This window comes from Garra rufa, chromosome 1 (genome assembly GCF_049309525.1).
Source record: "Garra rufa chromosome 1, GarRuf1.0, whole genome shotgun sequence".
Taxonomy (NCBI): domain Eukaryota; kingdom Metazoa; phylum Chordata; class Actinopteri; order Cypriniformes; family Cyprinidae; genus Garra; species Garra rufa.
The window spans coordinates 48,090,963-48,102,965 of NC_133361.1; the positions used below are offsets into that span (position 1 = coordinate 48,090,963).

Consider the following 12,003-nt stretch of genomic DNA (forward strand, 5'->3'; position numbering starts at 1 on the left):
ATGATAAAAAAAAAAGTCAGAACTGCAAGTTTATATCTTACAATTTTGTCTTCATTTCTCAGAATTGCGAGATAAGTTGCAATTACCTTTTTTTATATTTAGTGGTGGAAACGGGCTTCCACAGAAGGCATACATACTATAGAGTAATTTGAAATTTCTTTAAAAACATTGCAAAAAAAAAAAAAAAAAAGAACAAACTCAAGAAATGATTTTCATGTGAGAGGACACTTTTTTTGCTGAGCTCATATAAATATATTCTTAATATCACAGTCTACTCATTACATAAATGTGTACTTTAGATTTAGATCATCTAAATAAATGCTTCAATTTGGTAAGCAGCATGATGCTCTTCAAAGGGTAATGATTCATTCATTTATTCTGGTACCACAGAGAGCTTATCACTACTAGAGTGTCTATTGTCTTCAAAATAACTGATAAGGAGTTGCTTTAGTGGACTACTTTTATTTCTTCTAAGCTATAAAGAGAACATTTCGGGATTGGCGTTTTGAAACATCTCTGACTGCACTTGAGGTACTTCTTAGATTTCCTCCTTGGGAGCACCATCACATTCTGTTTGGAAATTTGATTTAAATAGAGAGTGATCTTTTTCCACAACAAACAAGCCCCTCAACATACTGTATGTTTCACCACAACATCTAACAGACTACATACACACTACTCTCCTGAAGCTGGTTTCATTTGTCCGTCAAACCTGATCACTGATCCTCAGAGGGGACCAGGTTCCTCTGCACCTCTATTTGTTCGCTGTCATGCCCATGACTGACTCCATAAACACAAGTCATGCTGCAGAGTCCCAGTGCCTTCTCACAGCCCTCTTAATTAAAGCACTTTACTTTGTTTTTATTTCTCTCTCTCCACCTATGCTTCCCCCCCTTCTCTCTCGTTCATCTCGCTCTCCCCCAGGAGGAGGCCAGGATTAAATTGGATTCTAAATGATCCAGAACCGATAGAGCAATTTCTGCTGCCATATTTTCATCCTCCGTCCCGCTTTAAAAACTCTCCCCATCACTGTACGGTGGCTGTCGGCGGCTCCCACGTCCCAGGGGACGCCCCAAGCACGTCACCACCCCCTTCCCCAATTCCGGAGGGGAGCTAAATGGAGAGAACGTTGAGTGGAGGAAAGAGATGGAGGAGAGGGGGGAGTGTGGGGCAAAACACAAGGAGCGCCTTCTCGCCCATTAAGGTGCAGAAAATGAGAAAATTGGAAAATGAGAGACAGGGTTGTTCAACCTCTCATCTCATCTCGCTGCCACAATCTGGCAGCCTTTTTGCTTTCTTTCGCTCCCGTTCCTTTGCCCATATGTGAGATTCTTCAAAAAGATGAGAGTGTGACTGCTGCTCGCACCTCAGTTTCATCTCTCCAGGCCGCACGGAGCTCGCCACCTTTTGTGTAACATCTAATACAGGCTTGTATAAAACCGTGAGGACGATTCTTAACTTTACCTTGGCTAAAAATCTCACAAGTAGACGTTGAAGAACATTTGTTTTCAATGCTAACGTGCACTTTTTGTTTGTACATCACATTGTTTTTAGTGAATTACATGAATTACAATTACATCATTTACTAATTCTTTCTTCTGTCCAGCACAAAAGGTGAAAATCCTTGACATTCTTTCAATATAATAGAAGTGGATGAAGACTAGAGCCATCAAGCTCTAAAATGACAAGAAAAAAAAAACAGCATTTAAGTATCAAAATGTGGTTTAAATATTGTGTGCTATATTCCATGCTTTGTGTGAGGAACACATTAGGATTTCATTAAAACCTTGACATTTGCTCCAGCTGCCCTTGGCAATTGATTCAGTTCACAAAAAAGATAATGAAAAAAAGATTTGTTCATGAATCAGACTGATCCGGTTTATGGGTTTAAAGGGACAGTTCACTCAAAAATGAAAATTCTGTCATTAATTACTCACCCTCATGTCGTTCCAAACCTGTAAGAGCTTCAGAACACAAATTAAGACATTTTGGATGAAATCCGAAAGCTTTCTTATGCAACTGACACGTTCAAGGCCCAGATAGGTAGTAAGGACATCATTAAAATAGTACATGAGACATCAGTGGTTTAACCTTTATTTGATGAAGCTACGAGAATATTTTTTGTGTGCAAAGAAAAACTAAAATAACAATTGTTTTCTGCGTAGAGCTGCATGATTTTGGATAAATTGAGAATCACAATTTTGTCTCAAATATAGATCACGATTCTCCCATGATTCTAGACTAAAAATAATGTGTGACAAAATATTATTGCTGCAGTCTACTTAAAAGTGTTTAAATAATTTAAATGCATTATTAAGCATTTTAATATATATTATATATGATTTAAAATATATTTAGTACACTGATTTCTTAGATTAAAATGATGAAAAAGTGGTTTGAATGAATGATTTAATGACTCGCTCAAAAATACTTCACTTGTTTCATTACTGGATGAATCAGCGTTTTTGAACAAATATCTTAAATGAATGATTCAATGACAAATACATTTGTTAACAGTCACAAACAATGTAACTGTCACAAACTTTATTTGAAACGCCAGTTACATTCAAAAGTGGATTTGCTCTATTGTGATCGCTACCATAGACGTCAATGTTTATATCTAAACTATAAACTTTGATCCCAGTATTTCTGTGATAACATGAATGACTGTAAGACAGAAATAATACGTAGTTGACAGGACTGTTTGTGAAGTGTGAGAGGGTTTATAACGAGATCGCAATCTTTTAACAATTAAAGTTGAACCACTGTTGTCACATGGACTATTTATATGATGTTCTTACTACCTTTCTGGGCCTTCAACTGGGCTGTGAGGCATGCAGGATCAGAAAGCTCTTGGATTTCCTCAAATATATTTTAATTTGTGTTCTGAAGATGAATGAAGGTTTTACAGGTCTGGAATGACATGAGAGTGAATAATTAAAGACTGATTTTTTTATTTTTCATTTTTGGGTGAACTAACTGACTCAATGATCAGTCACAGCAGTTAACAGAAAAATGGAGGGGAAGATTATCACTGAACTGCCTATTTTTCAGTCTGTTCATCACAAAAATCTATCATATAGCTTCAAAACAAAAAGTCTGAAAACTACAGTTCGCATTCATTGTAACTGCACTGAAAACAGCAATCTGTACATTTTATGTTCCATGGAAGAAAAATGAGGGTTTGACATGAGGGTGAATAAATGGCAGAATATTTAATTTGAGTGAACAAATGAACTTTTGGACAGAGGAAAAACTCTTAAATTGTTTGGGGAAAGTACAATTTTTAGTTGTAAAGCTTCTAACCATACACACACACATTTCTACTGCACTATTTCTTCTCTATATACCAATAAACTCAATGACCCTGAGAGCTACAGAGTTCACTGACCTAACGCAAATGTACCCACACTCATATCATATGCATATTGATCTTTTCAATCTGTTATTTTCACATTTATAAATGTGCATTCGCTAGGTTTTAACATCCATGCCACAATGTCAGAAAAAAAAAATTAGAGAATACAGAAACACACCCCCAGCTATGAATAACATTTGGTTTAAAAACTGGCAGAAAAGCACAATCAGGCATAAAGTCGTTCCACCTGAGCGACTGTAATTCAGTGCCACTGAAGGCCAAACCCCCTGTAACCCACTTGCACCCATCAAACAGGACAGCCTGGAGGGCATCACCCCTAAAAAATCTCAATTAAAACACTGCCGCCTGCCTCAAATTTAATATTACAAGGGGAAAAGTTCACAGTGAATGTTATTACTTTCACAGAAAATACAAGACCATTCACACTTTTTCAAAGGCATGCCAGTCTGTGATTAACTTCGTTTCGCAGGTATCCGTGTCTGTAGGATCTACAGGTCCCTAAAGGAATCAAGCGATACTGAGCTAGTCTGCAAAAACAGCCTTCTGATTAAATAAACGTTTCATAAAACACTGATTGTGATGAGTATGCGGGAACGAAATTTGCTTCTGCTTATTCGTTTTTTTTAAGGAGATCAAATTATACATCAAATCACTGTATGAGCAATTTTATTTTAAAGCAACACTAAGTAACTTTTCTCTCAATGCTCCCTCTACAAGTTAGAAGCGGTTGTCCATTACCGTTGTCGTAAATAATTTAGCCTACCGTCGTGTCACATGCACGTTATTTGTTTGAAAGGCTATCCAGGACCGGCTTTGGAAATAACGATGTCCAGTGACAAGGTAGAGTATGTTGTATGACTTTATAAAAGTATGAAAACCTTTTGCGAAGCCTGCCGTGAAGCAAGTCGCATTTGTAGTATCATTTGAACTACAAAACCGCGACCCGACGACAAAACTTACATAGTGCTGTTAAGGCTGATAGAGGGTCGCAAAGCGAATACGAAAGTGCCGTTTCAATCTGTTATGAGTTGATGAACCACTGACATGAGTTCGGAAACATTATTTTAAGGTAAAAAAAAGTTACTTAGTGGGGCTTTAATAATATCTCTGAAACGATATTGTTATTTCGGCTGAAAAACAAATATTTATATATGTGAGCCTGGACCACAAAACCAGTCATAAGTAGCATGGATATATTTGCATTAATAGCCAAAAATACATTGTATGAGTCAAAATTATCAATATTTCCCTGCCAAAAACCATTAGGATATTAAGTAAAGATCATGTTCCATGAAGATATTTTGCAAATTTCCTACAGTAAATATATCAAGAGTTAATTTTTGATTAGTAATATGCATTGCTAAGAACTTCATTTTACTTTAAAGGCGATTTTCTCAGAATTTAGATTTTTCTTTTTTTTTTTTTTTTCACCCTCGGCCAAATATTGTCCAAACTATACATCAATGGAAGGATTATTTATATAGCTTTTAGAAGATGTATAAATCTCAATTTCACTAAATTTATCCTTAAGATTTACCCTTAAGGTTTTGTGGTCCAGGGTCACATATACGAAATAGTAAAATGCTTTAAAATGAAATTAGCTTTTTATTTGAAACCAGATGGACACAAAACTGAAAAACTTGTATAATGAAACTAATTCCAACAGTATATAGTACTGCTTTCTTCACTGAATAAAAGGAAATTCATTCTTAGGAGTTTGATTGACATCTCACCCATAGCTTTGGTTTCCTCTCCCTTGGCATTAAGAATGGAGAACTTGAATTTCGCCCGAACCTCACTCTTAGGACAGCTGACCAGGAGCAGATAGAGCGACAGATAATCTTTACTCTCTTCATCCAGACCTTTTGGATTCACTCGCAAACACCTGCGTAAAAACAACAAATATTACATCAGCAGGTAGACTTTGTTTTATTACGAACAAAGTTTATCTGACAAACTTAAAATATGATGCAAATCCATGAGCGCTCCTCCCCGTCTTACCATTTAAGCTTGTCATTGGCCCCCGAAGAGAAGGTGGAGCTTTTGATGACCTCGCCCATCTCCTCCCTGCAGAAGCTGAAGTTGTTGATGGTCCACATATAGGAGAACTTAACCACTTTGATCTGGACAAACACACAAGAAGATAACAGACAAGACACTTCATTCTTCCATTTATCCATCTACCCCCCCTTCCTACATTAGATCCGCAAGTGTTGGCCAAGACATCAAAAAGCAACACATCAAAACCGCCTTTTATCTTAATGCGCTCTGACAACAAACAGGATGGGGAGAACAAGGAATAAAAAGACCTCAAACAAAAACACTGGGGGAGAATGATGGCAAGATAAATGAAAGCATTAATGGAACATGCTTCACTAGTCGTGGGGATTCTGAACACGCTGGAGGGTCCTGTGAAGTCACATACACTCAAAACACAGAGAAGATAATGGCCATTACATATTTTTAGACAGACAGACACATACACCGATCGTTCAGGTACATACAGACAGGCTTTCTCAAACACATATGTGACCCTGGACCACAAAACCAGTCTTAAGTCGCTGGGGTATATTTGTAGCAATAGCCAAAAATACATTGTATGGGTCAAAAATATTGATTTTTCTTTTATGTCAAAAATCATTAGGAAATTAAGATCAGGTTACATTAAGATTTTTGGTAAAATTCCTACTGTAAACCTATCAAAATGTAATTTTTGATTAGTAATATGCATGGCTAAGAACTTAATTTGGACAACTTTAAAGGTGTTTTTCTCAGTATTTAGATTTTTTTGCACCCTTAGATTCCAGATTTTCAAATAGATGTATCTCGGCCAAATATTGTCCTATCCTAACAAACTATACATCAATAGAAAGCTTATTTATTGAGCTTTCATATGATGTATATATCTCAGTTTTGTAAAATTTAACCTTATGACTGGTTTTGTGGTCCAGGGTCACATATTAGCTTTAGTATTAAGTAATATGCTCATATTATTTATATTTATCTAAAGTAATACTTTTATTCAGCAAGGGTTATATATTCTTACAAATAAATTCAGTTTGAAAATCAACAATTCAGCGTATTAAAATGATTTCTGAACGATCACGTGACACTGAAGACTGTAGTAACGATGCTGAAAAAAGCCTTTGTGAGCATAAAAACATTGATTTATTTAAAAAATTTAAAAATAATAATTGTAGAAAACTTGAGTGACTTTTACTGGTGTGTTTTGGTCCTTTATGAAGCTTCACTGCCCATGGTGACTGCATTTTTTTTTTTTAGAAAAACCTTAATTTATTTTCACTGAAGAAAGAAAGACATGAACATCTTGGATGACAAGGGGGTGAGTAAATTATTAGGAATTTTGTATTCTGGAAATAAACTAATCCTTTAATGTTGCTCTATTTCCAGAATACAAATTTCCTGATGATTTGCTCACCCCCATGACATCCAAGATGTTCATGTCTTTCTTTCTTCAGTCCAAAAGAAAAGGTTTTTGGGGAAAACATTCCAGAATTTTTCTCCATATAGTGGACTTCAATGGGAATCAACAGGCTGAAGGTCCAAATTGCAGTTTCAATGCAGCTTCAAAGAGCTCTACACAATCCCAGCCAAATCATAAGGGTCTTATCTAGCAAAACGATCAGTAAATTTTCTAAAAAAAATTTAACTAAATATATACTTTATATAACTAACCACTCTTGACCTTTCCAACATGATTAAGTAATCGCAGAGCAAAAGCAAGATGAGCATTTGTAGTTAAAAAGTATATACATTTTTGTTTTTAGAAAATGACTGATTGTTTTACTAGATAATACACTAATTCCTCGACTGGGATCGTCCTTCGCCCTTTGAAGCTGCACTGAAATGCAATTTGGACCTTCAACCTGTTGATCCCCATTGAAGTCCATTATATGGAGAAAAATCCTAGAAAGTTACCTGTGTGTATCAGGGAATTTTTATTCTGGAAGTGAACTAATCCTTTAACATTCTGATAAACTACTCCTTTTGTGTTCCACAGTATGAAGTCATACATATTTAAAGCAACACAAGGGTTAACTAACAAAATTAAAATGTTTATCATAAATGCTGTTTTTAAAACTACTTCTAATTCCATTTAGCAGAGGATAAAAAGGATGCAGATCCCACATGGGGCTTTTGATTGGCCATTTTTAGCATCAGACGAGACTTAATGTGTGTCTGGGACACCAGAGGTGCTCAAATCTGCACCTGAAAGATCTTGCTTCCCACACAATTTAGTTCCAGTATTGCTCTAACACACCTGCCAGTAATTTTCAAGTAAACCCATGAAGTTTGATTGGCTGGTTCAGGTGTGTTTGATTAGACATGGAACCAACTCTGAAAGCAGACCACCAGAATTGAGCACCCCTGTCACAGAGTATACAGATTAACCGAACACACACACACACACACATACACTCACCTGTGTGTAACACCAGCTTTCGGCCACAGGGCCGCTGGTCATTTCTGCAGGAGGGGGCGGACTCGGTACCCTGGACATCGCCAGTTTTGAGCGTTGGGGGTGGGGGGAGGCTCACCACGCCAGCCACCGCAGAACGTCCCCGACAAAGCGCACACACGTGCTTACTCACTCGAAAGCAAATAATGCACACGCACGCATGTGTATTTCACAGCCGCCGCCAGGATCCGGGCACACACTTGAGTTCAGCGTAACCCAGAGAACATAGAGGGAATGCAGGCAGAACCTCGAGATGGTTTTCAGTGAGCAGTCCAGTTCATTAGCTTTACAATCTGTAACAGAAAACAGACAGCAAAAACAGATTGAGAATTGATTTCAAACTCTTTATTTCAAAGTCATTTCAAGCAGATTTAAAAATTTCAATCTGCTAAACTATTTAAAAAAATAATAATTAAAACAATATATTAGTAGTAGTAGTAGTAGTAGTAGTTCGTCTTTACACTCCAAAGAAATGCTGTTTAAATGTCTAACCTTCCGGGTAGTTTTATTTAACTCAACTATTGCATAAATTATTAAACTGCTTGCTTTAAATGAACCCAAAATATGTTGGAAATTAACATTTGCGACCCTTGACCACAAAACCAGTCTTAGCACGGGTATAATAGTATAATAGCCAAAAATACATTGTATGAATAAAAACTATAAATTTTTCTTTTATGCCAAAAAGTAGGATATTAAGTAAGTAAGTTCCATGAAGATATTTCAAAATTTCCTATAATAAATATCAAAACTTAATTTTTGATTAGTAATATGCATTGCTAAGAACTTCATTTGGACAACTTTAAAGGCGATTTTCTCAGTATTTAGATTTTTTTACACCTTCAGATCCTAGATTTTAAAATAGTTGTATCTCAGCCAAATATTGTCCTATCCAAACACCTGTATTAATCTCAATTTCTGAAAATTGACCCTTATGACTGGTTTTGTGGTCGAGGGTCACATTATTCATATGTTCAACAAAAAAAATTTAAGTTGAATGAATAATTAAATAATAAATATTCTTTAAATGTTCACCTTTTTATTATTGCTGATGCCTTTAATAATTAATGTATCTGATTTTTAATTTCCAACCTATTTTGGGTTCATTTTAAGCCATATAGTCATTTTCAACTACTCAGAAGGTTGTGTTTAAGATTTAACTCAACCATTGGGTCAAAATAAACCATTGGGGTTGTCCATATTTTACCCAGCACTGGGTTATATTTAAGCATTCTTCAGTGTAGTACTTCATGAACAAAAATGTATAATTTAATATATAAATAAGCTATTTATTTTATCAATAAAATAGCATATTTCTACATTATTTTAAAGAAATTTAAAAATAATGTTTAAAATCATGATGAGTGAAGAGACGACATATTCACCATTAATAAAAAATAATATTTTTTTCAAATTAAATTAAATTTAGTAGTAGTTTTAAACTGTCTGTAGTAGTCCATGAATATAAATTATTAATTAAAAAAAAACACAATTTTAATAAAGATGTTATTTATATTGTTTATAAATAAATAAATAGCATTTTAAAGTGAAAAGATCAAATATATTATTTATTAATTAAAGGATTCCATACTGTTCTACATACAAAACAAAACTTGCTGAGCCTATTTTGTACAATGGCAAAAAAGGTTTACTCGTCTTGTATGTATGTACGATCCACAAAAATACAGAATCAAACAACCAACAAACCACCGCATCTCGTGTACTGTTTGATCTTGGTTTTGATGATATCTAGTTCAGCATGTCTGCACTAGTGTCAGAGTAAAAGCCAGACCTCTGAAGACTCAGAAGCACCATCAGCGACTACAGCGAGTTTAAATCAGTCAAAGCTACATGTTTATAATGCTGGAGGAAAAAACAATTTCGTCTTTTCCCCTTGTGTGAAACAGCCCTCCCTCTCTTTTCCAGGAGAAAAGCACATTCATCATTCTATTGGCTCTCTTGTTCATTTCCCCTCAAACCTCTGAACCTTAAACCTTTTCAATCTTTTTCTTTTTTTTTTTTTTTTGCCTCAGACCAAAAAAATAAATAAAACCAAACCACAGGACTAATCCTTATTTTTCCACTTGCTGCTGCTAATTAAGGCACTTTAATCATTAGCTGGATACACCCCAGCCATTAATGAACTGACCAGGAACACCAAACTAGCCACTTTTCTAACAGTACACTACAGTAAGTCATTAATAAGGCTAATTAATGGATGTAAAAACAGTCCAAGGGAAGCTTGTGACTGATAACCAATTAAAGCAGAAAAGTACATTTCCCGCTCCATGAATGACATTTATAAATGTTTAAAGAACACGTGGTCAAAGGCCCTCACAGGCCATGAGCTGGGCAGAAACGTCTTTATTAAAATACGTCACTTATAGGTAACTTTTTTAATTTACTTCACAGAACAGCAAGATTCTTTGCGGTCAGATCACAAAGTTATGAAGAGTTGAACATTTACCAGACACGCTGACTGGGGGACCTTTGATTTTCGCTAAACTTTAAAGAAAGAAAAAACACAAGTATTATCCTCTCTTTTCTCAATCTGAAGCGACCTCATCACCCTTTCATCTCTCATTCCTCTCTCCGTCTTGCGCTCCACTCTCCCCTTTCTCACTCAACCTGCACATCCCTTCGTCTGCGAGCGAGAGAGACGGAGACGTTCCTTTCCTCTAATTAGCACCTGATTGAAAGGATAGACCACGGCCCGCCGGAACCTTCTGTAAATTGTGCGACGATTTGAAAAAGAGACCAGGGGAGAAAGAGTACATGGTGGAGAAAAAAAAAAAAATGAACAAAGTGCAAAACAAAGTATATTGTGGGGAGAAGAGAAGAAAAGAAAATATTAAGAGAACGAAAAGGTCAATTCAAAACTTTTGAGAAGTACAGAGCAACTCAAGCATTTCCCACCTACACATGCTAAATTATAACCAGATATATTTCAGCTGTTTAACAATACAGAAAATAGATTTCGATATTTATATATTTGCTCTGAAACGGCTTAACGGAACAATCTTTTCCAATTAGAGGAAGAATCATTTCGACTGAATAGTCATTTAAGCTAAGTAGATGTGAAAAATGTTGAAATAAAATCATTTAAAAATACACTACCAGTCAAAAGTTTTTGATTTTTAATGCTTTTTAAAGAATTACTTTTACTTTTTATTATTACTCCAGTCTCCAATGTCACATGATCCTATATATAATATGCTGATTTGCTGTTCAAGAAACTATTTTAATTATTATCAATATTTATTGAGTACATGTTTTCATTCTTTGATGAATGTAAAGGTCCAAAGATCAGCATTTTTCTGAAATAAAAAGCTTTTGTAACATTAAGAAATTAGAAATTAATAATTAATTCATACATTTAATTAGCAAGGATGCTTTAAATTGATTGATCAAAGTGATGATAAAGACATTTATAATGATACAAAAGACTTCTATTTCAGATAAATGCTTTTCTTCTGAACTTTCTTTTAATCAAAGATAATATAAAAATAAATAAATACATTTTTGAGCACTAAATCGGTATATTAGATGCTAAAAATTCAGCTCTGAAATCACAGGGATAAACTACATTTTAAAATACATTCAAATAGAAAACAGTTATTTTAAATAGCAAACATTTCTAAACTTTACTGTTTTTGCTGTACTTTGGATCAAATAAATGCAGGCTTGGTGAGCAGAAGAGACTTTAAAAAACACCAAATAAATGGAAAAATAATTAGGTATATGCAGCAAAATAACAATAAATAGTAAAAATATTTTGCTACAAATTTCTAGTTTTTAATATAATTTCATACTTGAACAAGTATATTAGGGTGTAAGTCATGTGGCACAAACATTATTTAAATCAAAGTTTTAAAACAATTAGTAATTCCCTTTTTTTACAAAAAAACATTTAATTAAGCCAAAAATAAAGTTTTAATAATTAAATTTGAATAATTGAGTAAGTTAAGTGTTTATGCAGTCCAGTGTCTCAGGACTGCATGAATAAATTAAACCAGTTGTAATAAAGTTTTTCTGCCACCTCTTGATAGGTCAGCCAAACAAGTTTCACCTATTGCTACTTTAGCATAAATTTGGTCACAAAGCGCATCCACACTGCTGTTATAACCTTTTATGTATTTAATAT

General features: G+C 34.8%; 1 protein-coding gene across 1 annotated transcript in view; it reads right to left on the reverse strand.

Annotated features, from left to right (window-relative positions):
* The window catches only part of spop (speckle type BTB/POZ protein), a 108,123-nt gene that overhangs the window by 44,332 nt on the left and 51,788 nt on the right, over window positions 1–12,003 (reverse strand). The window contains exons 3-5 of the mRNA XM_073833418.1: window positions 7,824–8,152; window positions 5,381–5,502; window positions 5,113–5,264 (exon numbers count right to left, since the gene is read on the reverse strand). Coding sequence (XP_073689519.1) covers window positions 5,113–5,264; window positions 5,381–5,502; window positions 7,824–7,901 — 352 coding nt within the window. The 5' untranslated portion in view covers window positions 7,902–8,152. The remainder of the gene's footprint in view (window positions 1–5,112; window positions 5,265–5,380; window positions 5,503–7,823; window positions 8,153–12,003) is intronic.